We start from the raw sequence: 26,765 nt of genomic DNA, 5'->3' as shown, positions 1-26,765 counted from the left end.
CACTACTTTGAGCTGTCCCGCTGAGGGCTGTGTAGCCTCTCGTGGCGTCACAACTTAAATACAGCTTGTAACTGGTTTAACAAAAAGTGCTTAAATCCTTTTACTTTGAGCACATTACTTATTAGCACATTGTACTTAATGAAGTAATGAATAACATTTTTCACATCCAAAAATTAGACGGGTATACATAGGACAGCTGTAATACACAGCTGTGATCATAGAGGCAGTGCGCTAGTGGAAAATGTAGCATTTTCTAGTAGAAATTAAACTTCAAAGCTGACAGTCTTACTCAAATATTGTAGCAGGCCACATACAATTCAGAAACAACCGTAAACATTGAAATGGCAATATCATATACGATGGCTGAATACAGTATTTTCTTGGCTGATGTTGTATGTGGTTGGCACTACAGTAACATGGCCTAGCTGATGTGATGATGCACTCATATTTGAGTTTGATAAGCTTCACTATCAAAAAGTATTTGTAGTGTATGTGTAGTTATTTTAGGTTGTTTGAAATTCTCAGATTAAGACCAAATTGCAGTTTAATATGTATGGTACATATTGTGCATAATGTACTTTACCAATAATCACTGTATTTGTCTGGATACATTCTAATTAATAGCTTTATTGTTTTAAATGTAAAATCTAGCCTAGTGTTTGAGAAAAAAAGATGATCCACTGCAGTTCCTAGATTCATTAAAGTAATGGAAACAGATGGTTTAACATTGAGTTCCAGTTTGTCACCAATAACCATACTGTACCTAACACTGTTATAACATACAATACAACGATTTCAACAATAATCATTCATTTACACAAACCTTCAAACACTCATTTACAAATATTAAAATACTTATCATGCAACTCAAGACCACAGAATGTCTGACACTTGGGAATATAATGTAAGCCTGAGACAAATTGATTAAGGCAGTTGACAGGGTAAATATGTGTCTTATGTGTTTTTACATGTCTCATCCCTGTCAAAATGTTTCCCTCAAGTCAAACTTCCAATTGGATTTACACACATCTAAATGTAAGCTAAAACATGTATTGACAACTGGAATAGCATCACCTATTGCACATTCAACCTAATTCACTTCTCGTCACACCCCTCCTTGAATAGTCAACAATTTTCTAGATAGAATTGTGTACATTTCTTTTTAAAATAGAGTTCCCAATGGATGTGTTCTTTGACCCCTAGTTGTTGTCACTGGAGGACGGTTGGGCCTCATGGGAGCAGGGCCCATCTTGTTCATCTGAGGGGAGCTGGACACGTTGCTCGTCCATGCGCTTGGCCTGCACCCTCTGGATGAGGCTGAAGAAGTCCTCGTCAGGCACTGTGGGGGCCCTAGGGCCTGCATCTGGAGGGGAGCACCGTTGGTCATTTATCCTGGAGGACTGGAGGACAGGACAAGGAAATAGAGGAGAAATATAGAGTGAGATTGAGAGAAAGGTCTCTTCATTGAGATACTCATTTCTGTCTATTGCATTATTTGTATAAAAATGTACTAGAATGTTACAAGTGGACTAAAGGACAAGTTGTTGTCTAATAAGTAAAGCGTAATTGTATTAGTTGTGGAAAAGCTGAAGATAAAGCTGGATGTCCAGGGTCCAAGAACAGTGAAGAAAATTAATCTGTTTATGTGATCATAACATACACTTACATATTCCTGTAACTATAGATAGATAGTGCACAGTGTCCGTGATGAAGTCGGCGACATACACACACACACACAGATTCCTGAAATTATAGATAGTGCAGTGCTGCAGCTGGTGATAACCGTTCTTATCAGTGGCTTTAGTACCTACATTTCTCAGATCACAATTGAAATTATCAGTCATTGCTGAAGTATTTCTCCACATAATCTATTCTAATCACTCATGCACATCATAAAAGTAATCATTTATCCCTGAAATATAGGGCTAAAAGCTAAGATGGCAGAACTTCAGAAATTGAGGCCATCCAGTAGTTAAAGACTCATTGATACCAAAGAAAAGGGCTTCACATGTGAACTTCCCCTTTCCATGGAATCTTGACATGGCTTGGGGGGTGTTGTGTCAAAGACAATTACCACACTATCTTTTGGTTTATTGCTTCATCACTGGAACTGGTTTTTAGAGAAACATGTTCTGAAGTGATGCCATTGAGGCCATCCAGTAGTAAAAGAGTTTCTAACTTGTAATGGAAAGTATCGGCCACCAAGCTACATCTGTGATGTCACCCTGTTCGTTCTGCAACTCTTTCACTGTCTGAGTTAAAAGAAGGTGAGAAGATGGTGGGATTCATGTTACTTTGACTGTAACAAAAAAGCATCAGTAACATCATCAACAAGTTTGGACAGACCTGGCTCTAAGTCAAGCCCCTAGCTACGATGACTGATGTCTCCAGGAGCTAATGATAGCTATCCATGTTAGCTATCATTAGCTTTCAGCTTACACAGGGTTCAGGGTGGGAGGAATTTGCATATAAACTGCAGGCAAAACAGGGATTTGGCGTATATATGGCACGCGAAATAGAAGTGTAGACCTGAACTAGCGTCTCAATTTTCACCTATTACGCGTGCCATATATACGCCAAATCCCTATTTTGCATGCGGTTTATACTACGCCAAATCTTCCCAATCATTTCTATCAACAGAAAATATATATATTACATGCAGAACTTTGTCAATGCTTATCCTTTTACGTCATCATCGTGACAGATTTTACGAAGGTCACTAATCGATATTAACGTGTGTGGTAAATATTGAGATGATAGTTGTCTCGAGTTATACAGAGTTAAATCAGAATAAAAATAAATAAAAAGGATCATTTATCACCATAATTGCCCGCTCAAGATATCTGCCAGCCCACTCTTCCAGAGCTGGCAAGAACCGGGCCTGTATACAGCCTATATGTTGCCTGTGTGTGTTATATCTTTTTTCCTATTTTTATTTACAAGAATGCTACTTGGTGTTGGTGTCAAATAATAATTAATGTTTGTTATTATTATTATTATAGTGTTTGAGGTGAAAATTTCCCCACAAAAAATATACAAATGTATACATTTGGAAGCTTCGAGATTGTGAATCTCCGTAAAATCAGAGTCCGGATGATGACGTATAATTGATAAAGAGTTGATGACGTTCTGCGTGATAGTGATGTATTTTCTGTTAATAAAAATGAATGGGAGGAATTTGCATATAAACTGCACGTAAAACAGGGATTTGGCATATATATGGCACGCAGAATATAAATGTAAAGCCGTGTCATAGATACACAGAAGTATGAGACTGGGTTAGATGATTATAATGTCGTAGCTGATTTTGTGTTAAGAGTTTCTGACATCAGTAAACACATTAATATATGTAACAAAATTAACTGATCTATACTGAAAGTATTGACTTTATATTGTCATTCTGTTAGCAAGCCAAGCATTTCATCCATAAAGAAAACCCTTAGGATTTGATTCTAATTAGTTAATTGGATTTAATTAGATTGCGTTGCCTCAGTATTGCGCGCAATTTGGTTTCACTGCCAACATTCCACACATTTGTATAAGGCCGGCATGAGGTGTGTAGCTAACCAGTGCTTGTTTAACGCTGCCACCAACTAAGTTTGCGCATTTGCCTCTTTCATTAAGGATGTTGGCAGTGAAACCAAATTGCGCACAATACTGAGCCAACGCAATCGTAGTGCAAGGGAAGTTCACAAAGCTCCAAGCCAGACAGTATTGCAATTGTGACCACCAACTTCATACTAATAGCTAACTAGTTAACCAACATTGTATTTGATTGTAGCTCGCACGAGCATCCTAAGACCTACTTTACTTACGTAATAATGTTACATGTTGTGTAATTTCCCATCGGAGATTCAAGCAAGCAGACTTTGGAGAACCAGACGCTGATTGAGCCAAACCAGGCGTTAATTTCATGTGGTTTGCTAGACACGTCTCAAAAAGCACGTGTTTATGTAGACGCGTGCTTTGAACATGGTCACGGTTCAATTTGAGGCGAAAAAGACGCCGACTTTGTATGGAAGTTGGCGCAATGGACGCCGTCTTTGCATGCAAAGTCGGCGTTAATTACGTAAGGGATAATGCCCGACGAGTTGTCCAATAACAGCTGATAATGGACGATGCGGACGCGTGAACCGTCCGACGCGAAGCGGAGTCCATTATCAGCTAATATTGGACACCTCGAAGTGCATTATCCTGCTTATACCATGGTCACTTACCAACGATTTTTTTTTACAAACATTAATTTATGTTTTCAGGCGTTTTACAAAAGAAATGTAACGTTTTTTAACGTTAACCAACTCTGATATTTTATAGTCCGCTCAGCTCATGGAACCAGCACTGGCTTTCCCTTGGCTGAGATATTAGCCCGAAAGCTAACGTTAATGCTAGCAAGATTTAAAGGCGAGAACATTGTGTACGGTTGACTGGTTGTGTACGGTTGATTTAAAGCTACGCTTGACATGTTTGGAAGGAAGGGGGGGGGGAAGTATTAAGACGCCCCCGTGTGTTAACCACGCTTATACCATGGTCTGGGTGAATTATCGATTCTGATTGGCTGCAGGGGTGTCCGATATCGGGTGATAACGGACACCTACTGCGTCATTGCAGCAAAACTGTCTTTTCAACCGTACGGTTGTGTACGGTTGACTGCAAATAACTTTGCAGAGTGCCCGGTTTTCGAGATAATCGTGGGAAACTTCCATATAATCCCATTATAAAAAATACACAGACAGACACACAAAGATTCCTGGCATTATTAGAAATATAGTGCAGTCCCCCTGATGCAGCTAGTAATTTTCTCAGTGGCTTTGGTGCCTACTTCCTTTGATCAAAATTCCGATTATTTTGACCAAATTGCCAATGCTCTGGTACAGACATGCAAATGATTATGTAGCAATACAATTGTCAGCTGTTTCCTACATTATCAACTGTTTATGCCATGTAAATCTACATTTATTATATTGGTTCCCTGTTAAATAGTATCACCCCTAAAAACATTTAGACATTTATTTTATTACATAAGTCATACATACACAATGGCTGAGCCGGTTGTCATAATTGTAGGCCTGTTTCAGCACATAGAGTTGCATGTGCAGTTCTGTCTAAGGGTGCTTTGTTTATGTTAACATTTGTATTTTGTACTTTGTACTATGCAGTGCTGTAAAATAGTATTGTATTTTCTGTATTGCTAAGACAGACAACAGATGGAGGAGTCAAAATTCGTAACATTGCTCCTGCCCGAATTATCAGACCCCTGGGCACAAAAATGTTTGATGGCCCCTAGCCAACTGGGTTTGGTGATCAGGATTCTTTTCTTTCTTTAATAAATTAATATGAAAAACAAAAGTGAAGGAGTGCTTGTGCGTTAGATGACGAGCGACCCACCCACCTCTGCCTTCTAGTCTTCAGTCACTTAACAACAAAAAGGACGAGCAGAAGTACCAGCTCTCCTCATATGGAATGCCGTATTTTTCAAAATCTAATAAATAAATAGGTAAATACATAAATAAATATGGCTATGAAATATACCCTGAAAAAAAAAAAAAGATGGCAATAAATATATAAATATAGCATCCTATAAATATATATATCTGAATCCATTTACCTAAATATATTAATTAATACATTTACTCATTTCAAAATGACGTTTTTGTTAAGACAATTTATTTATTTAATGGGACTTTTATTTCCTAATGCCACATTTATTTATTTTGACTTTTATTTCCTAATGCCACATATATTTCCTAACACCACATTTATTTCTGTGCTGTATTTATTTCCAATCCTACATGCAAGCGAGAGGGGCGTGGTTATCTTCAGACCAAAGCAGCTGCGCAAGATCGAAGGCAGATAGAGACACCTGGATTTGAGAGATGATGGAAGACAACTGGTGTCAGAGATGGCATGCCAGCCTTACTAGATTAAATTGATCAGCATGGCTTGTCAGGGGACATCATTTTGGCACACATTAAAGATTTTGTACTTGGTACTTGGGCAGATAAGTGCTCTGAAGAACATAAACATTGATCACAAAGTCTTAAACAGTTAGAGACTTATCATAGACAGAGGGGTGAACAACGCTGGAAAAGAGTATCTTCCCAGTGGGACGTGCCCAGAACACCTCACCAGGGAGGCGTCCAGGAGGCATCCTGGTCAGATGCCCGAGCCACCTCAGCTGGCTCCTCTCGACGCGGAGGAGCAGCGGTTCTACTCTGAGCCCCTCCCGGATGACGCGCTCCATTCTTCCCTCACATGGCCTCGCCGAACTCCTCCCATGCCCGGGTTTTTTCCTCCGCGACCGCCAAAGCCGCGTTCCGCTTGGCCTGCCGGTACACATCAGCTGCCTCTGGAGTCCTACCAGCCAATAAAGTCCGATAGGCCTCTTTCTTCAGCTTGACGGCTTCCCTCACCTCCGGAGTCCACCACCGGGTTTGAGGGTTACCGCCGCAACGTACACCAACCGCCTTGCGGCCGCAGCTCCGGTCAGCTGAGACATGATTGAAGCTCTCCCGGAGGTGGAAGTTGAAGCTCCTTCTGACAGAGGGTTCTGCCAGCCATTCCCAGCAGACCCTCCCATTACGTTTGGACCTGCCAGGCCTAACCGGCATCCTGCCCCACCATCGAAGCCAACTCACCACCAGGTGGTGATCAGTTGACAGCTCCACCCCTCTCCTCACCCTAGTGTCCAAGACATGCGGCCCCAAGTCCGACGACACAACTACAAAGTCGATCATCGAACTGAGACCTCGGGTGTCCTGGTGCCAGGTGCACATATGGACACCCTTTTGCTTGAACATGGTGTTCGTTATGGACAAGCCGTGTTTAGCACAGAAGTCCAACAACAAAACACCGCTCGGGTTCAGGTCGGGGGGGGCTGTTCCGCCCAATCACGCCCCTCCAGGTCTCACTGTCATTGCCCACATGAGCATTGAAGTCCCCCAGGAGGACGAGGGAATCCCCGGAAGGAGCGCTTTCCAGCACCCCCCCCCAGAGACTTCAAAAAGGGTGGGTACTCTGAGCTGCCGTTTGGTGCGTAAGCACAAACAACAGTGAGGACCTGTCCCCCCCACCCGAAGGTGGAGGGAGGCTACCCTCTCGTCCACCGGGGTGAACCCCAATGTACAGGCGTCGAACCAAAGGGAAACAAGTATTCCCACCCCAGCTCGACGCCTCTCACCAAGGGCAACTCCAGAGTGGAAGAGAGTCCAGGGGTCTCATTTATAAAACTGTGCGTAGGATTCTTACTAAAAGTGTACGTACGCCCAAAATCCTAAAATGGCATACGCACACAAAAATTCTGATTTATAAAACCATGCGTACGCACACCTGTACGCAATTTTCCCTTTATAAATCACAGATTACCCACAAGTGTGCGTATGTGAATCAGCATTGTACCCCGCCCTGAACACGCCAATTTTTTACCATATATAGTCAATGCAAAGCACCTCATGAATGCTAATCTAGTATCTCATCATGACTCTGGCATACGATTGTTCTTTACGGTGAATCATAGCGCATGACAACTTCTCAGACACTGTTAGCCTATTGGTGGAGCCCGAAAACTCAGAAAATGTGGTGGCCAGTAGATCACCAATTTAAAAAAAACTGTGCGAGTGGCGTCAACTGTGCCAGTGATACTGCGAGTCGAGATACAATTTGAAAACAAAAGCGTTTTGTTATGAACAGTAATCTATTAAAGTCTGGACTGATAACGAGGACGTAGAGTGTAGCGATTGCGGGAGCTTAACGACTGTATTTCCAGTTTTTGACATATGAGGATATTTGCACTGTATTAAATACATATATTTAGTTATACACTGTGTTCTGCAGTTATCTAAAGGTAGGATATGTGATGTTATCCTGTATTCCATGCAGTTGGGGAATCTCCCCCTCCTGAACTCCCGTAGTGGACAATCTGATGGTGAGGAAGCGCTGAATTTTTTTTAAACATTTGAGTTGGATTGTACAAGGTGTTTATGGAACAAGAATCACTCAGTACAAGCGCAAATAACACTGCTGGATGTAATCTTCATGACAATCATGAAATTGAATGAAAAAAACGTGTGTGAGGAAAACAAAATATATAAATATTACGAGTAATGTTCTTCCCACATTCAATTTCTGCAGTCTGACTACAGTACGGTCATCTACGTCGAAAATTCCAACTGTTTTCAAAATGTGCGTAGGCCTACGGGAGGGTCCTCCATGAGACTGGATCCGGAGCCTATGCTGTGCGTCGAGGCGAGGCCGACTATATCTAACCAGAATCTCTTTACCTCGTGCACCAGCTCAGGCTCATTTCCCGCCAGGGAACTGACGTTCCACGTGCCCCTCCCTGAATCACCACCTTACCGCAGTGGAGATGTTTGTGTGTCCTTGTGATCCTGGAAGATATGTTGTCGGTGGCTTTATTTCATTTAATTTTTATTAGGATCCCCATTAGTGGCCCATTTAATGGCAGATAATCTTCCTGGGATCCTCTATAAAATATTCACCACATAAAATTACACAAAGCAATAACAACACAAATTACAATCAAAAGAATTCAAACATTGCAATTACATTCAAAATATTACCAAGTGAAAGAACATGAGAATTTCAGCTTTCAAGAGGTAATTTGTAGCAATTCCTGGGTTACTGTCCTCTTAAATGTATATTTGTTCTGAATTCTGCGTGATGAGACAGAGTCGATTCCAAATAGAAAATTTGTCCTGCGAAGTGGAAGTTTTATGTCACCACCTAGTGCCTGCCTGGTGGAATATAGGTGTCTATTTCCTACAAAAACAAGCTGCTCAGAGAGAAACTTTGGCTGTTTCATAAAAACTGCATTCCACAATATTCAAATTAATCGTAGTTGAATTTAGCTTTATGCCCCTGGTAAGGTCACCCAAGGCAAACAGGTTCCAGGCGAAGGACCAGACAAAGAGTGTCTCAAAAACCTACCATGAAGAAAAATAACAATGGTTCTCAGTTGCCCCTGCCCGGAAGCGGGTCACCGGGCCCCCCCCCTGGAGCCAGGCCTCGGGTGGGACTCGATGGCGAGCGCCTGGTGGCCGGGCCTTTTCCCATGGGGCCCGGTCGGGCACAGCCCGAAGAGACAACGTGGGACCCTCTTCCAGTGGGCTCACCATCCCGCAGGAGGGGTCATGGGCGGTCTGATCCTCAGCTGCAGAAGCTAGCTCTGAATTTGTTAGGTTGAATCTGAATCTGTTAGGTTAAATTAATTTAAGTTGTCATTTTCGGCGCACGCAGTCTACGCACCCTCGCAGTCACTGTAATATTTGTATTTTAGTTCACAACGCAAACTTTTATGTTTTTGAAATGTAATTCACATCTTATGAAACAGAGCAGGCTATCTGTTGATATTATAATAGTTTACGTTAAATGCCAAATTGTAGTTAAGTGTAAACTGTTCTGTCTAATCAGAGCTAGCTTGCTAACTAACCATTACAAAGTTGTCTAGGTTGGAGCCATGATGAGGATCATTCCCCACTGAATTGCATAGTAAACGAACCAGACATGTAACAAACTGACAAATTAGTAAGTATCCTAAGACAGTCATTATAGGCCACTTTCAATTTACATAAGCTCTCTTTCTTGTAATTCACCCTGTGGAGCTGTATAGAGAGGGGTGCAGTAGGCTCTAAACAAATTAATGTTAACGTCAAGTGAACAGTGGTGGAATTTTCTAACCAGCATGTTAGCTTGGACATAGAGCAACCTCCTCTGTCTGAACATGTCGGCATCATCCTCCAATGTGTCTGTAATAATGTGCAAGTATTTGGTACTATTGGACACCCCCAGAGTTTGCCCAGAAAGTTGAAAGGCAGGGAACTTATTATCCTTGTCATCCTTAGTTCTACAGACCATTACCACACTCTTCTTGGCATTATATTGAACATCTAAATCAACCCCATAATTAGAGCAGATGTTAAGCAGCTGTTGAAACCCTCTGCTGCTACGGGATAGTAAAGCTAGGTCATCAGCACATACATAAAGTGGTTGACCAGGGACCACCTATCACACAACCTGTTCTGCATCCCCCCAGCTGCCTGGAAAGGTCGTCCATATAGATCTTAAACAGGACTGGGGAGTATATACTGCCTTGCCGGACCCCGTTACCAACTTTAAAAGGGGTAGATAAGATGCTCCTCCATCTTACTCTCATGCTCTGGTTTGCGTACCAGTAAGCTAGGATGCGTACTAAGATACTGGGCACACCTCTAATCTTGAGCTTATTAAACAGCTTAAAGTGGTGGACGCGGTCAAATGCTTTGGATGCATCAATAAACCCTACAAGCATAGTAGAGCCCTGCCTTCTATATGTGTCAACTACCTCTTTAAGAGGATAAATACATAGGTTGGTACTATGCTTGGGCTTAAAGTCAAACTGATTGTCAGTGGTGGTTATGTATTCACTCAGTCTGTCAAGGATTAATCTTTCTAGCACTTTAGAGAGAATACCAGCAAGTGCTATGGGTTTATAGTAGTGCTGTCAGTTTAACGCGTTATTAACGGCGTTAACGCAAACCCAAATTAACGGCGTCAATTATTTTATCGCGCGATTAACGCTCTTTTTGGCCTAGCAAACTTTGTAGTTTTTTTCACATGCTGTTGAAACAACTACCGACGTTAGAAAAACTACAACACCACACCGGATCTAGCTAGACCGGAAACAAAACAACAGGCACGCCAAACACTCGTTTGGCTTGCGAGCTGGCTAAAGAGTAGTAGCAGAGCCCGTTTACGGATATTAGACATTCTCTGGTAGTAGGCTAACGTTACGTTTTGAGTGGATGACGAGCGCGAGATGCCGAAATGGATGCCAATAAGATTCTGAATGGAAAGTTTGCTTTTAAAAAGTTGCCAAATGGTTCTATTGACAAGACCAGTGATCTGTGTTTTGTCGTTGTAAACTGAACTATCATCGCAGCACGTCCAGTCTGAAATACCACTTGATGGCCAAGCACACAGCTGATGCGAATTCTCTGCCCCCTCGTCAAAGCCAGGCGATTGCAATGTTGTTTTCAATAAAAAAAATATTTGCACAAAGCAATCCGAACCACTTTTCTATGTTGATAAGAGCATTAAAATTTGAAAAAAGATTGGGACAAAAAGAAATCAGGGACATTTAGAATAGATAAAAATGTGCGATTAATTGTGATTAATCGCGAGTTAACTATGACATTAATGCGATTAATCGCGATTAAATATTTTAATCGTTTGACAGCACTAGTTTATAGTTATCAATACTTACAATTTTTCCAGCCTTGTCTTTAATAACCTGATAACTGGGACAAGAACTACTTACAGAATGGAGTCTGGCAAAATACCATGAGTCACCATCCTAGTAAAGCAGACAGACAATAGCACTGCCAACCTGGGGCCAGCTAACTTTAGGTGCTCTGCTGTGATGTTGTCCAGGCCACTAGCTTTCTTTCCTGCAAGTTGCCCAATGACACTGAGAACATAATTGAGATGAAAACAAATACTTTCCTCATCTATTTTGCAAACATGATAAGGCTCATATTTAATACAATTGAACAGTTCTGCATAATGCTGCCTCCATAGGTCAGCTATTGCCACTACATCAGTTACCCCCTCTATGCTGCATGGAAGTGCTGCTTTAGCCCTATTAAGGGTTTTTACCTCTTTCCAGAAACTAGTGATGTCATTCTTATTATCAGCAATAGAATGAGCACTCAGCACCTGCTCTTGTCTGTTTATATAGCACAGAGCGTATTTATACTTAGCATTCTTTTTCTTTTTTTTGGATTAAGGTCCGGTCCCTGCCTGGGCCAACCAGCTATTACCCAAGCCCTATGGGCTGCATTGGCCTCGGTTTGATGGCTAGCTACAAATGTATTCCACCCTGGCTTGATGATCTTGGCCTTACTGGGATGAGTAAATAGACACCTGCTAGCCTCAAGAAGAGCTCTAACTATATTGTTGTACATATCACACAAACTTGCACTATGTAAGAAGTCATCACAGTCAACATTAGTACAGCACATGGTATTCATAGGCAGATATACTTTATTCAAAAGTTCATCAGACCTGAAGCAATATTTGCGGACAACATCATTAGATAATTTATCCCACTCTATCTTTACATCGCTGTTGTCCTCATGCTTAACCAGCTTGCCCCTTACGGAAGGAAAATATATTGCAGTATATTGGAAAATATGATGTGATATATTAGGCAATATATGTCCATATATGGGATTTAATAATTATATTGTACGGAAATACATGGGATAATGTATTGATGATATATTATTATTATTATAGATTACTAATATATTATAAACTATAATATATATTCATGTAATATATTGCAATATATTGCAGAATACAGCAATGATTGCCGTTTTCCATATATTGCAACATATTCAACATATTGCAACATATTGCAACATGAATATAATATATGTGTTTATATATCCCAAAATATATGCAATTTTATATCTATAAATACCACCATAATGTATTCCGATTTATATGGGAAAATGTATATGTAATATATGTAAATATAGTGTCACATGTATATATAATATATGGTAGAATATATTTGAATTATATGTAAAAAAAATATAGCTGCAAGCAGCAATGGAGAATTCCTCCTTCAAAATGGCAAAATATTGTAAAATAGACATAATAGATAGTTACACCCGGATTACCCAGAAAACTAGAAACTGTTTTGTAAAAACAGTATTCATAAATAACCACCATAATGTATGCTGCTTTATATGGGAAAATGTATGGGTAATATATGTAAAGATATAGTGTCACATGTATGCTTCATCATATGGTAGAATATATTCTAAATATACATACAATTATATTGAAAGATATATTTTACAATGCATGTGTACATATATGACAACATGCCCATACAATGTACAGACATATATGGTGATATATACATTTAGCAGACAATCTTATCCAGAGTGACTTACAGTAAGTTACAGAAGGTACAAGGACATATCCCGAGGCAAGTAGGGTGAAGTAGGGCAACCTTCTGATTAATATCCTGATTCCCTAACCGCTCAGCCATCTAGAAGGTATTCTAATAAGGTTGTCAATGGCAGTATTTAGAAAGGATTCCCGATTCAAACAGTACCACCTGCTAACTGAAAATGTGCCCCCAAAAACGTAAATACCGTTAAGATTTACATTTATTTAAGGGGAAATGGCTAATTCAAAAGAAGTTTGCTGGAAGCGATCATTGTCAGTATATATTTCAAATATTTTTCCATATAATTTGACCTATATTTAAATATATTCCACAATATATTGAACACATATCTGTACATTTATTTCATGTATGTCTTTCATATAATTAGGATTCCCCGTCAGGAATAGGCTTTAAGGTGACTTCCCCCTAAAGTAGCCTGCAAAGGTTCACCTTAATATGTGAAAATACGACTGAATTAGAGCTGTTTGAGCTTGGACCAAATGTGACTATGATTGCCATAGGAGAAACATCTTATTTTATTATTCATTAACTGAACACTAAAAAAGTACAGATCTTGGAATGGCTCAATTGGATGAGAGGTTGTGCTAGTAAACGAAGAGTTCGAAATTCAACTCCAGACATATGCTTTTTTTTTTTTTTTTACAAAACAGTTTCTAGTTTTCTGGGTTATCCCGGTGTAACTATCTATTATGTCAATTTTACATTATTTTGCCATTTTGAAGGAGGAATTCGCCATTGCTGCTTGCAGCTATATTTTTTTTACATTACATTTGAATTATACCATATATTAAACATAAATGTGACACTATATCTTTACATATATTACCTAAACATTTTACCATATAAATCGTAATACATTATGGTGGTATTTATAGATATGAAATTGCATACATTTTGGGATATATAAACACATATTATATATTCATGTTGAATATGTTGCAATATATGGAAAACGGCAATCATTGCTGTATTCTGCAATATATTGCGATATATTACATGAATATATATTATAGTTTATAATATATTAGTAATACATTTATCATCATGATATTATCCCATGTATTTCCGTACAATATAAATATTAAATCCCATATATGGACATATATTGCCTAATGTATCACATTATATTTTCCAATATACTGCAATATATTTTCCTTCCGTAAGGGATCCTCGATGAAGGATTGAACAAATGCAAGCCTGCTCACAAATTCATCAATATGATCATTAAATTCATATGGAGTATAAATATTGAGAATAAAAAAAATATTTCCATTACAATTAAACTCTAGCCCAATGGCCCAATCCACATTTAAACGTAAAATCTTAACCATGGAGTCGTATTTTACATTCCATAGAATCGCTACTCCTCCAGCAATCCTACCTCGGACGATTCTTGTGCTGAAGTCCATGGTGAATTCACCCACACCATGAAAGTTAGGATGGAGAGAGTTTAATTTGTCCAAATCCTATTTAGCCATCCGGGTCTCCTGAATACACAAAACATCCCAATTCTCAAACAGTGTATCCACAACCAGCCGCCTTGCCTTGTCCCATTTGGACTGCGAGTTTCCTTGGGCTTCTCCATTGACTTGCCCACGGAGCCTGACACGCCAGCACCAGGGCCTGGCAGACTCGATGCAGGGCAAGTAATGCAGATCTCTCAGGTGAATTTCCTCACCTGTTGCTCCTCTTGGGCGGCGATACTCAAAGTATTGTCTGACAACTGACCCATCTGACCAGAACTGGGGGTCGTACAACTCCTTCCAATTGTTCCATTCAGCTGTAACACAGAAGGAACTGAATCTGCTGTGTGGCGTTTTGATTTTCTTGCACTTCACCTCGCGGTTCATATTCCCTTGTAGGAAGAGACAGAGTATCAGAATTAAGGTCCATCTTAAATTTTGTGGCGAACACACTTTTTCCTTGCATGTCTGGCTTGGGGTTTCACAGCACAAGACTTTGCAGTAAACCGGTGAGCTGAGTTCTCCGACACTGCCTTCCGTTTGCGGCCGTCCCTCACCATAGTACTCCAGCTAGGGTGCTCAGTCTTCTCTGGTGCTCTTTCACTCCACTGAGCAGGGGACAAGCCCGGGGATTCACCTGTCTTTACCACAGTCTCCGCCATAGCCAAGCGCAAGTTTGGTCCCGGTGCAGCATTCTCGTTGCCCAGTGTGTCCTCCGCAGGCCGAAAATGAAAGGAACCGTTGCCTGGTGGGGGACCAGTTACATTGGGGTTTTCCATCACTACTAGTCGCTCATTTAGGGAACCTGATACCTCCAGCACACCTCCAAAACACATTTTGACGTAGATTTAATCTTTCTTCTCTCCTCTGTGAGAGGACCATCGTTTGCTATCAGGAAACAGCTCTGCCATTACAGCTTTCAAGGCTTCAATCCTTTGAGAACTGAAACTAGACTTAACTATTTTTATGATATTTTCTTGATCAAGTGTTCTCGACTTTATCAGTAGAAAATTCAACTATTATTTCTCCATCCGTAGTGTGATAAATCATAGGTTTAATGCGGGCAAACATTCCCACAGCACACCGACGCTGCTGACCGTCGGCCATCTTATGTTACACAAAGAAAAAAACTGTATGTAGTGCTCAAATTAATGCCAAACAAAATTCTAAAGTAGGGGTCAATGTGTGATTTTGGTGGTATGTTATGTGCTGTTCCACAAAGCAATATGCCAAAATCTGTAATTTAGCGTTCGCGTTAAGACGACTTATTTGGTCATTTTAGGATGACATAGGATAAAATTGCCCTCTAAACACATACATTAAAGACGTTTGGACCTTCTATGCTTCCAATTGGTTGGCATCTTTCCATATTCCACGTGTTATGTATTGTTCTGTGTACATTTTTTCACTGCGCTCCAGCATTTCTTTGTGGGCTCCAATCTTTTTTCATTTAGGAGTACATGTACTACACATGTACTGGCCACACTTTCTTGTCTTAACTCTAGAGTCTAGACCATTGAATGTTTATGATGTCCCTGTGTGTTTATACTTTTGACTGGGGACAACAATGCAATCTTGTCAGCCGACTATAAAATGTTAAGGTACTATAGAACAACTGCAGCCTAAGCCACAACGTGTTTGACCTTTATCCAATAAAATACATTTTGCTGAATGATTGAAGGGCTAGACAAATGCTCTAATTAAATAATCACTGACTAATAACACGGAAATAAATGACAGATTGACAAAGGCACGTTCATTTTCCGACCGTGAGTTTGTTTTGTCCACAAATTGCCATCTACAGACCATTACATGTCAATAACAACAACCCTGTCTGAAGACTATGGGGTCATTTGACCCCTAACACTAACTTATAGGGGGGAGGAGGCATGGAGTAAGGACATACAGACACTGTCTAGTTCACGTTCACAGAACTTGGAACATTCCATGTGTGGTCTTATTATTTTCTCCTTTCACCGAGGGCCCTTTGGTGCTCGGGGCCACCGGGCTTATGCCCAGATTGCCCATTTGGTAGATCTGGCATTTCAACCCTAACCCTAACCCTGTTCTATTGGTATAATAGTTTGACCATGTCATCTCCATGTCATCCTAGTACCTGGCACTTGATGAGCATGTTGAAGAAGTCATCGCTGGGCTCCTGGGGATCTGCCTCACCACACAGATGGCTCATGTTGTTGTGGGTAATTCTGAGACCTGGCAAGTTGCTAACGTTGACCCGCTGGTCATCCAGGCGACGACTCTGAGAACTGGCAATCAAGTCAAACAGCTCCTCAGTCTGTGGGGAAGTGAGGATTGCAGTATCTGGGCAACAGAAAGAGTTGACGATTTAAAGAATATACATTTTTATATTCAAAAGTTTAAGGGACTAGTACATAAACCGGAAGGTAAAATATAATTTAGTTTTAGTAAATAAGACAATACCATCCACAAATCTTATAAGTTCAGTTACTAATGTTTTAAGTTGAATGTTTAAAGTCCATAATTAAAGAAAAACATTAATTTCAACTGACAGGAGCTTTGCACAACTATTGAAGACAGTTATTATGCTATCTCCCTGTACCTAGCATTTCATTGAAGGATAGGATGTCTGCTGCACCGCCTCCATTTTTGCCGTTCTCCCCATTCTGTGTCTCATCTAAGTTGCAGCGCTGGTCATCCATGCGGCTGCTCTGAAACTTGCTGAGGAGATCAAAGAAGCAGTCCTCATCAGAAGGGTCACAACCTAGTTTCTGAAAGAGAAGGAAAAGGACTGTTAGGTCAGAAAAGCAAACCCCCCTGTGGGCTCCTATCATCAGATACTTACATACTGACCTACTTGTGTCTGATACCGTATCCTTTGTAAGTGCTGTTTAAATATGTGCTGTTTTTAGGATGCATAATTAACGCAAATTCATAGTAAATATATAATTGTCGTGAAGAGAGCTACATCCTTTTATATTGTTCTTTGTTCAGCTTGTTTGCAGCCTGCTTTGTGAGTTAGTGCACTGAAGGGAAGTAAAGGGGACTTAACATTGCATGCTAAATTTGTTATATTTAACATCTGTAAAAATGAGTTTCCTACACTATTCTCACAATGATCTCAGGCAGGGGTGTCAAACTCATTTTCACCGAGGGCTACATCAGTATTATGGTTGCCCTCAAAGGGCCAGTTGTAACTTACGATGTAAGTTACTGCTGTAAAAAGCTTACTGATGTAAGCTTTTGTGAACATAGGCCTATTCTGCTGCAATTGCAGTCTCCGCCTTTTAATTCTTGGACTATCTTGTTTTTCTGAAGGATGAATTTGAAAATGCCAACGGAGATTGTACTCTAAGCCTTGTGGTGCCTTCGGGTCACATGACTCAAAGGTTCATAACAAACCATCGTTATGTTTACCCAATTTTACTAATGCCTTAATGTCTGACCTAATTCCACACCCTTTATTTTGTCAATGTTTTTAAAAGAATGATGTGATCACAACCACTTGTCACTGTGTGAAGCAATTTGGCTTTATTGTGTATAGTCGATCAAGTTATCTTCTGTCCCGTCGTTTGAAGCAAACATTTTAGCTCCGGCATTCGTCTCCCATTATTGATCACTACACGTTAATTATCGGAGGGCGTGTGTTATCAGCAAACGTTTGCGTTGACGTGTTAACCCATTATTAAACTGAGCACATCGATTTTTATTCTATCATTAAACTTTGCATTTTAATTGTTAACAGAATGGCCGATGTTTGACACTGTCATATTATATGATTTGATCTTGGCTGAAAATGAAAGATTCTATAGCTAAGCTAGCGTAGCTAATAGTAGTGTAGAAGAAGAGCAATGGAAATGTTTTAATGTGTATGTATACGTACTGTATATGGTGTGCAGCATTTTAGAAAATGATATAAAAGAAAATTCATGTAAACTAGAAAGTGCATTTCCAACAGAAAGTGAGTTGGAATTCTGAAAGCTGAAATTAATTTTTTTTTAAATGCTGAAAATACAGAAATGAGAAAATACGCGCAAGCTTAAATAAACTTACAAAATGTGTGAGTCACACCCAAGAAGCAGTGTGGAAGCTGAACTGCATCATCTATCAATGCTATGAGCTGAAATACAATGCGGGAGAAGCTGAAAGCCGAACTGTTAAACTGTAGTAGTAGAAGTAGAATATTCGTTTTAGTGGCTGAAATTATAGAAACAGAAATACTACTCTACCGGCAGTTTCAAAAACGTGTTCCTTCTGCTTTCTCTGACGAATTTGACATCAGATTTGCATTGGTCTCTATGGGGCAAAAGTTGCACTTTGTCTCGCTTTCGTGGGGCTCTGAAAAAATGTGTAAGTCTGTTGGATTCCACAGACAACTGTCTACAACTAACACATAATTAGCTATTTATTGATCCAAAAATGAAGCATGAAGAGTGTAAATGGTTGCAATGCTGGTAAATTAGTAGAAATACTTTTTGAAACAGATTTCAAAGCTCTAAGCCTTTCAGTCAGCACTCTAGGCTCTCCATATACACACCCATGTAAATCTCAGAAATTATTTGAAAAATTCATGAAACATAATCAGTGATATTGAACAAAGTTGAATAGATATCAAAAAGCTGAATAAAAAAAATAGTTTAGAGTTTTGTCAACATTTTAAAGTTTAAATGGTGGCTGTAGCTAAAATATTGAGGAAGAAGAAGGATTTGAAAGTTGAAGTTTAAGAGGAAAAAGAACTCCATTGGAAAACCATGTAAAAAATATTATGAATATTAATTTATATTAATTCCAACATAAGAGGTATAAAGCTGAAAAGTCATGGCAGTCATAGCCTGAAACTGCTGAATTTTTTGATAGTTGATTTAAAGGTGCTGAAGGGTGTCACGGAAGAAATAGAAGAAGTTGAATAAAGATTCAAAGTACAATACATGGAATGCTGAAGCAGTATTCCAACATTAAACCCGTTTGTGCCCTCCCCCCCCCCCTGCCCACTAAGAATCGATAAGAGAATCAATAAGGAATCAAATTGATAAGGAATCAGAATTTTTTTAATCTTATGTCATCCTTAATCCTCACACAAACAATCTAAATTATTTTACATTTTCGAAACGGTTTGATTGGTACAGCCAATCAAAATCTCCGGCAATCAGGAAGCTGGGTCATATGTCAGCAAATCTTTGATGGATTCACAGCTGCATTTACTCAGAACCCTGTTGTAAGGATGTCTAAAATGTTTTTTGTTCATTTTACCTGCTTAACCGGCTTGGACACCTCTTTGCTGCTTGCAGCTATATTTTTTCAATTCAGTTTTTAGAAAAATGATAGAAAATCGCTTATCTCTGAAAATAGCATGTTAGATAATCTTTCAAACTTTTTCAAAAATCTACAAAAAAATTGTCAAATATATACTAGATTACTCTAATAATGTCTGGTATACTTGCACACCCTTTACTTTTAAATCTTTATTTTATTTTATTATGACCAATGGTCACACAGCTGCAGCTTAACCAGGAGCTAGTCTGTGGTTTGATTGTGACAGCATAACCAACGTGTATTTGCTCCAATATTCTTTCCACCAAATGCATCAGAGGAAAGCCAGGGAGATGGACAGGAAGGGACCAGGAACTCTGTGTGGTCCGTCTTAGGAGACCAAAGTCCTCTTGGGGACTAAGTCCAACATTGTCACACCAGCAACGAGGCCGATGTTGACAGCTCAACCTCCCCACACCACAGGGGAGGTTAGATGGACAACAGAGAGAAGAATGTATAACTAGAGAATGCAATGCGACAAATAAGTTACAATAACAGTATGGGTGAGGTCCCCACCAGTCAAGTGTGTTTGAGTACAATAGTTAAGCAAATTAAAGAGTTTTTGACGTAGCCCTAAATGCCAAGACAGTTTAGAAAATTAAGTATGTTCCAGGGAAGAGAACCTGTATACACGAATGCTCAGTAACCTGATGCATTTGTCGGAGTTGGAGGTGGGAGGTGACCCCGATGGACAACAGGGGGCGACCCTCTTGTACGCCTATGGGTTGTGGGGGGGAACATTCGGACCATTGTCTGTGCATATGGACCGAACATAAGATCAGAGTATTTTGCCTCTTTAGGGCCCCAGTGGGGAACTCCATAGTGCTGCTGGGAGACTTCAATGAGTATGTGGAAAATGACAGGGACACCCGGAGAGGCATGATTGGGAGGAAAGGCCTCCCTGATCTGAACCCGAATGGGTGTTTGTTGTATATCTGTGCTAGTCATGCATTATCTACAACAAACACTGTGGTCGAACATAAGGATGCTCATACGTGTATGTGGTACCAGAGCACCCTAGACCAAAGGTCGATGATTGATTTTGTAATCATGTCGTCGGATCTGAGGTTGTATGTTTTGGAGTTGACAACTGATCACCATGTTGTGGTGAGTTGGATAAGGGGGTGGGGAAGACTCTGACAGACCTGGTAAACCCAAGTGAGTAGTACGGGTGAGATGGGACCATTTGGAGGAGGCCCCTTTTCGCAAGATTTTCAACTCACTCCTCCAGCGGAGTTTCTCAGGTATCCCTGCGGAGGTTGGGGGAATTGAACCAGACTGGGCAATGTTCAAAGCCTCCATTGCTGAAGCCGCGGTGGAGAAATGCAGCCTCTGAGGTAGTCACTGAGGTAGTCAAACAATTCCACAGTGGCAAAGCCCGGGGATTCATGCTCTTCTTGGGCGATCCAATCCCTGTACATCCAAAGCGAGAGTTGTGTCTGGGTCCTCGGCACAAAGTTGTTTGTTCCATGTGGGGGTTGGTCTCCGCAAGGGTTGTGCCTTATCACCAATCCTGTTTGTGATATTAATGAACAGGATATTGAGCAGTATTCGGGGTGGGGAAGGGTTGCGGTTCGGTGGGCTGGGGATTCCGTCGATTCCGTCGCTACTTTTTGCGGATTATGTGGTCTTCCTGTCATCATCGGTCCGTGACCTTCAGCACTCACTGGATCATTTCGCAGTTGAGTGTGAAGCGGCTCGGATGAGGATCAGCACCTCTAAATCTGAGGCCATGGTTCTCAGGAAACCGATGGAGTGCTTACTCCGTGTAGGGAATGAGTTCTTACTCCAAGTGAAGGAGTTCAAGTACCTCAGGGTCTTGTTCGCGAGTGAGGAGAGCATGGAGCGGGAGGTTGGCCGGAGAATCAAGACAGCAGGGGCATGCATTCCCACTATCGCACCATTGATCCGGAAGGCAAACCTCTCAATCTACCGGTCAAGTTTAGTTCCTACCCTCACCTATGGTCATGAAAATTGGGTCATAACCAAAAGAACTATGTTGAGAGTACAAGTGGCTGAAATGGGTTTCCTCAGGAGGGTGACTGGTGTCTCCCTTAGAGATAGGGTGAGGTCATCCTTGAGGAGCTAGGAGTAGAGCTCCTGCTCATTTACGTCAAAAGGAGCCAGTTGAGGTGGTTTGGGCACCTGGTAAGGATACTGGTAAGTAAAGGATGTGGAAGTAGGCAAGCCATTATTAGAATAATCTGGTCTATATTTGAGATTTTTCAGTACAATTTTGAAAAGATTATTAAGATTAGCAAGGATTTCATGCTATTTTCAGAGATTAGCAATTTTATATCACTTAAAAAAACACATTGAAAAAGTAAAGGGTGTGGAAGTAGGCCAGACATTATTAAAATATTCTGGTGACAGTTTGAGGTTTTATATCCATAGAAATGTAATGAAACACATACATTTTCTAAATTGTATGGTTTTGTTTTCACCCGGTCCCTAACTCGACGCTGCAAAGTAGCATCTGCCGAATGTGAGACGAATGTCGAATATGAAACTTAACTTAATCTTGATCTTTGGTTGAATGCCCAAGGACCTAGGCTGAAAATACGCTTGCAGAACCGGCTGCATTGGAGTGCTGTCAAACCATGCTCGCCTTCACCTAGTTAAACTTTGCATTAAAAACACTGATGTGTATACACTGCTTTCTCGAGGCAGGATGTCGTCACTTTGCCGTAACATCGAAATGCATTGTGAGAGATGTAGTTTATGGTCAATGCACGCTGTAAAGCCAGACCTCCACCCCTCGGCTTGAGGCAACGGCACCGGTGGATGTAGGAGGTATTTAGTGATGGGGTCGTTCGTGAACGATTCGTTCATTTTGAACGAATCCTTATAAGGACACGGAAGTAACGAGTCCTCTCAACGAGTGATTCGTTCATTTCCCGACTCTGTCTTTCTACGAGTCTTTGGATCATTTTTCACGTGATCTGCATAGGCTCTGTAGCTAGAGGAAACGAACGATTCGTTCATTTCCCAACTCGGTCTTTCTACGAGTCTTTGGATCATTTTTCACGTGACTTGCATAGGCTCTGTAGCTAGAGGAAACGAACGATTTGTTCATTTCCCGACTCGGTCTTTCTACGAGTCTTTGGATCATTTTTCACGTGACCTGCATAGGCTCTGTAGCTAGAGGAAACGAACGATTCGTTCATTTCCCAACTCGGTCTTTCTACGAGTCTTTGGATCATTTTTCACGTGACCTGCATAGGCTCTGTAGCTAGAGGAAACGAACGATTCGTTCATTTCCTGACTCGGTCTTTCTACGAGTCTTTGGATCCTTTTTTCATGTGACCCGCATTGTATTTTTTAGTAGAGGAAACGAAAAATAAGGTTTCCTTATTCCCTTTCACGTGGCCGCTGTTTTAGTAAGACGTGAATGATATTCGCTCAAGTCATCATACTGACTGGTTTTGTTATTTTCACTTTACATTTACACTTACAGTTTAGTGCAGTGTAATTGTTTGACGTGATAATTAAATGCTAGTGTGATAATACATGACCAAATCATACAAACTCATGATACATTATTTTAATGCAGGAATTTCTTTTGAAATAGTATCTGCTGGTGCACATGTTATGCACTAACCTACATGAGAATATGATACCCCCGGTTGAAATGAACGAATGACTTGAAAAAAGATTTGTTCATTTTACTGAACGAGATTCTAAGAACTGAATCAATAAAATGAACCGAACTTTCCATCACTAGTGGTATTGCATTTTCCGATTTGCTACCCGACTAGTCCAGTCGTTTTTATTCTATTAACTCCAGTCAACATATCTAAAACTATCTCCCCCAATAATTTTAGTTTGATCCTTGAACCTGGCTCATACTACTAGTTTTTTTTTACGGAATAATTTTTCCTGATTTTTGCTAAATTCGAAACCAATCCGAAATGAGTAAACTAGCACCCCATTTATTTGCTTACGTCAAGAAAAGTTGCCTGTAAACGTGCCCGCGGATACAAACAGGGGACGAGCACATGAGGGAACATCAGCAAATCGCTGATTTACCTTAGCTGAATTATAACAAGGAGAAAAGGCTTGATAATCCACAGAGAATCTTACAAATGGTTGCACACATACATGACGGTTGTTTGTAGAGTTTATTTCCGTTATTTTAAAGCAGATTTAAACATGTTGTAGGCTAATGAAGGCTGTTATGCTCATGGCATGACAAACATATAGCCTAATATAATTAGTTCTAATATCGTGGTTACGGAGTCATTATAGATTGTTGACATTTTATTTTGGAGCAAAGACGAAGATGTATAAATCATGTCTGATAACGACAATATTGTTATGGTCGTTATATTCTTGGACATTTATGTCAGTTAACACCACAACAATGGCATTAACAATAATCTAATAGTAAGCAACACTCATGATCATTATAATAGTAACATAGGTATAGGCTTAATTTAGCTTGCTTAGCCGAGCTAGAACAACGACGGAGCCAGTCATGTTCTGTTTGAGCTGTTTGATAGGCCCTAGCCTATGTTTTTTTCTGTTGGAATACATTTGTTCTCTGTTTGAGGGGGGGGGGCTCTCAGGGTTATTCTGCGGGGGGGCCTTGTGTTTCCGTTACAGTACTGAGAATAACAATAGTGTTTCTGCTTGCAGCAGAACACTAATAACAGAAAATACACTTTGGCCAATACTTGGAATGGGCTGCCAACAGTTTGCACCTTGGCCTAGATTTCCAAGGTGGTTTTGTCTCTCTAATGGATACAAAGAGTAAAAATAAGCTTATAACCCTGAAACGAGGACAAGGGAGATCAAAACCTATCCTAAAGCTCACAAACCTACATAAAGGATGCTTTAATATAAATACACACACACATTTGTGTTTATATATACATATATTCTGCATACAACTGTTATTGAGAAAAGAGTTTCACACACAAACAAGTAACCCCAAACTATGGATATGCATCTTAGAATCTGAAATCCTCAGGATTGTACATACATCCATAACCCTGGAGTAATCAGCTACACAAATTAAAGTCTCTGTGTGAGCTCTTCATGTCAAGACCTATGGACCAGGGCAGGTTGGCTGGAGACAGGGGGCATCAAAGTACATAAAACACAGAACACATTACCCATCAATAGCATTGGGTAGTGTCAAACAATTCCCTCCTTCCAATGTCAGCCATTTGCTGAAGTGATAATGGACTAATGATAGTGGTGTAACCTGTAACGGACCGTAGTTGATCCATGATCCGTATGGATCAACCTCCACGGTTCGGCACGCATGTGAATTGTGGATCATTTGCAAAGTTTAATAGTTTAATAGTGTGAAACTGTTTTACTAAATTATCCAATCTGTGATCCGTGACTCAAAACTGTGCTTCGGATCGACAGTTTTGCTATATTTTGCACTACTAACTAATGAACACCTAGCATTAGTGCTCCATAAAGAGAAAAGTACCCTTATGTAATATGGCGGACCTATCTCCATAAGCCAATAGGTACACATTAATTTGTTTTTGCACATTTTTTTCTACAATCCTTTCATTGATGGGATTTGTCTAGACAAATTAAAAAGCGATTTGGAACGAGTAATAATGGTTTGCTGTTTGCAGGGGAACCTGACATTGCAATTTAGTTTTGAGCACATCAAACTTGACCGTTTTACTGATGGTCCTATAAGCACTTAATTGCTTCTAGATGTATCTCATCCTAGCAGCAAAAAAAACCAAAAACAGCAACAAGTAATTGAAGACAAATTATGAAAGCTAGGTGAAAGCACAGGTAAAAATATCAAGCATTTTTATTCTTAATTAGATATATAAATGATTATTATTCTTACCACAAAAGCCTCTCCCTATTTTCACCCTTTCTTTCGTTCTCACAGAACCCTTCTTTCTCGGTCCAAAGGTCTAACTTGCACATCCCTTTCTCCCTCTCCACTTACCACTCTCCTCTTTTCCACCCTGCACTTTTACTCTGCTCCTCCTTGTGGCTCCCCCTCCCTATCTATATCCTCCCATCCACTTCAGCTCCACCATATTCTACACCTCTATCTTTCCAACACACATACAATCTCTCTCACTATCCCCCTTTGTTTCCCTATAGACCCCCCCCCCCATATTTTACCCCAGCTGTAGCCTGTGCTTCCACTGTGGGAAAACAACTCATTATGGGGAGAGGGGGTCCTCTGATCAAGGTCACATTGTTAGCACAGCAAAGGCAGTGGATCAGGGTAAAAGACGAGGGAGGATAAGGGAATCAGAAAAGTGGGGTGCAGGGGGACATTGCATGCCAGTGCAAAACCACTGGATAGAACCAAGTTACCAACAAATCACGAGAATGTTTCTTTACTCAGACACCCTAAATATCATACTGTGCTGTGTTAATATTAATAATTAATAACACATTCATCAAAGCCAACACCTTCTTACAAACGCTTCACAAAATTGATAAAATTATGTTCTTCTGAAATTTCAATTTCCCTAGAATTAATATCAAACTGTTGAAATGAGCTTACATCTTACATATGTCTTAAACACAGTCTAAAATATTTTCCTAAAAGCACAATTAACTGTTATTTCTTGTGTTCTTTGTTTTCTCTTCACAGTCTCTCTGACTGTTTGAAACCTCTCTCTTTGACTATGCATTATTCCATTGCTTAATTAGAACAGATAAAGAGAATGGGAAGAAAAAAGGAGTGGGCCTTGAGAATTCAAGTATGGTTACATTGTCCATCATCTAACATCGACGTTACACTACAAGTTAAAACAAAACTGCCACTTCTTGTTGCAATGACTGCAATGAAAGGTGGCCCAGTTTATGCGATTGTTGTGTTCCAGTACTACTTTGTGCTGCAATAGAAAATATTGTGGAAAAGAAAACAAAGTTCAAAACAAAAACATAATTTACTCATCTCAATACTGCCTTGCATTGCTTATGTCAAAGTCAAGGCATCAGATCATAAGTTTTGGGGACTTCAGTCTAAGTCTCAAGCAGATTCCATCTCAACCTAAATTAGTTAGTTAGTTAGGCCTTTATATTTCCCA

At 40.2% G+C, this 26,765-nt stretch overlaps 1 protein-coding gene across 1 annotated transcript in view; it reads right to left on the bottom strand.

Annotated features, from left to right (window-relative positions):
* Positions 1-607: 607 nt before the first annotated feature.
* Positions 608-26,765, bottom strand: part of gpsm1b (G protein signaling modulator 1b) — a 96,308-nt gene continuing 70,150 nt past the window's right edge. The window contains exons 12-14 of the mRNA XM_084693671.1: positions 17,024-17,192; positions 16,559-16,764; positions 608-1,400 (exon numbers count right to left, since the gene is read on the bottom strand). Of these exons, the coding sequence (XP_084549797.1) occupies positions 1,200-1,400; positions 16,559-16,764; positions 17,024-17,192 (576 nt within the window). The 3' untranslated portion in view covers positions 608-1,199. The remainder of the gene's footprint in view (positions 1,401-16,558; positions 16,765-17,023; positions 17,193-26,765) is intronic.

Source organism: Hypomesus nipponensis, chromosome 27, assembly GCF_054491055.1.
Source record: "Hypomesus nipponensis isolate SF chromosome 27, ASM5449105v1, whole genome shotgun sequence".
Lineage (NCBI taxonomy): Eukaryota > Metazoa > Chordata > Actinopteri > Osmeriformes > Osmeridae > Hypomesus > Hypomesus nipponensis.
This window is presented reverse-complemented; position numbering and strand designations above follow the sequence as displayed.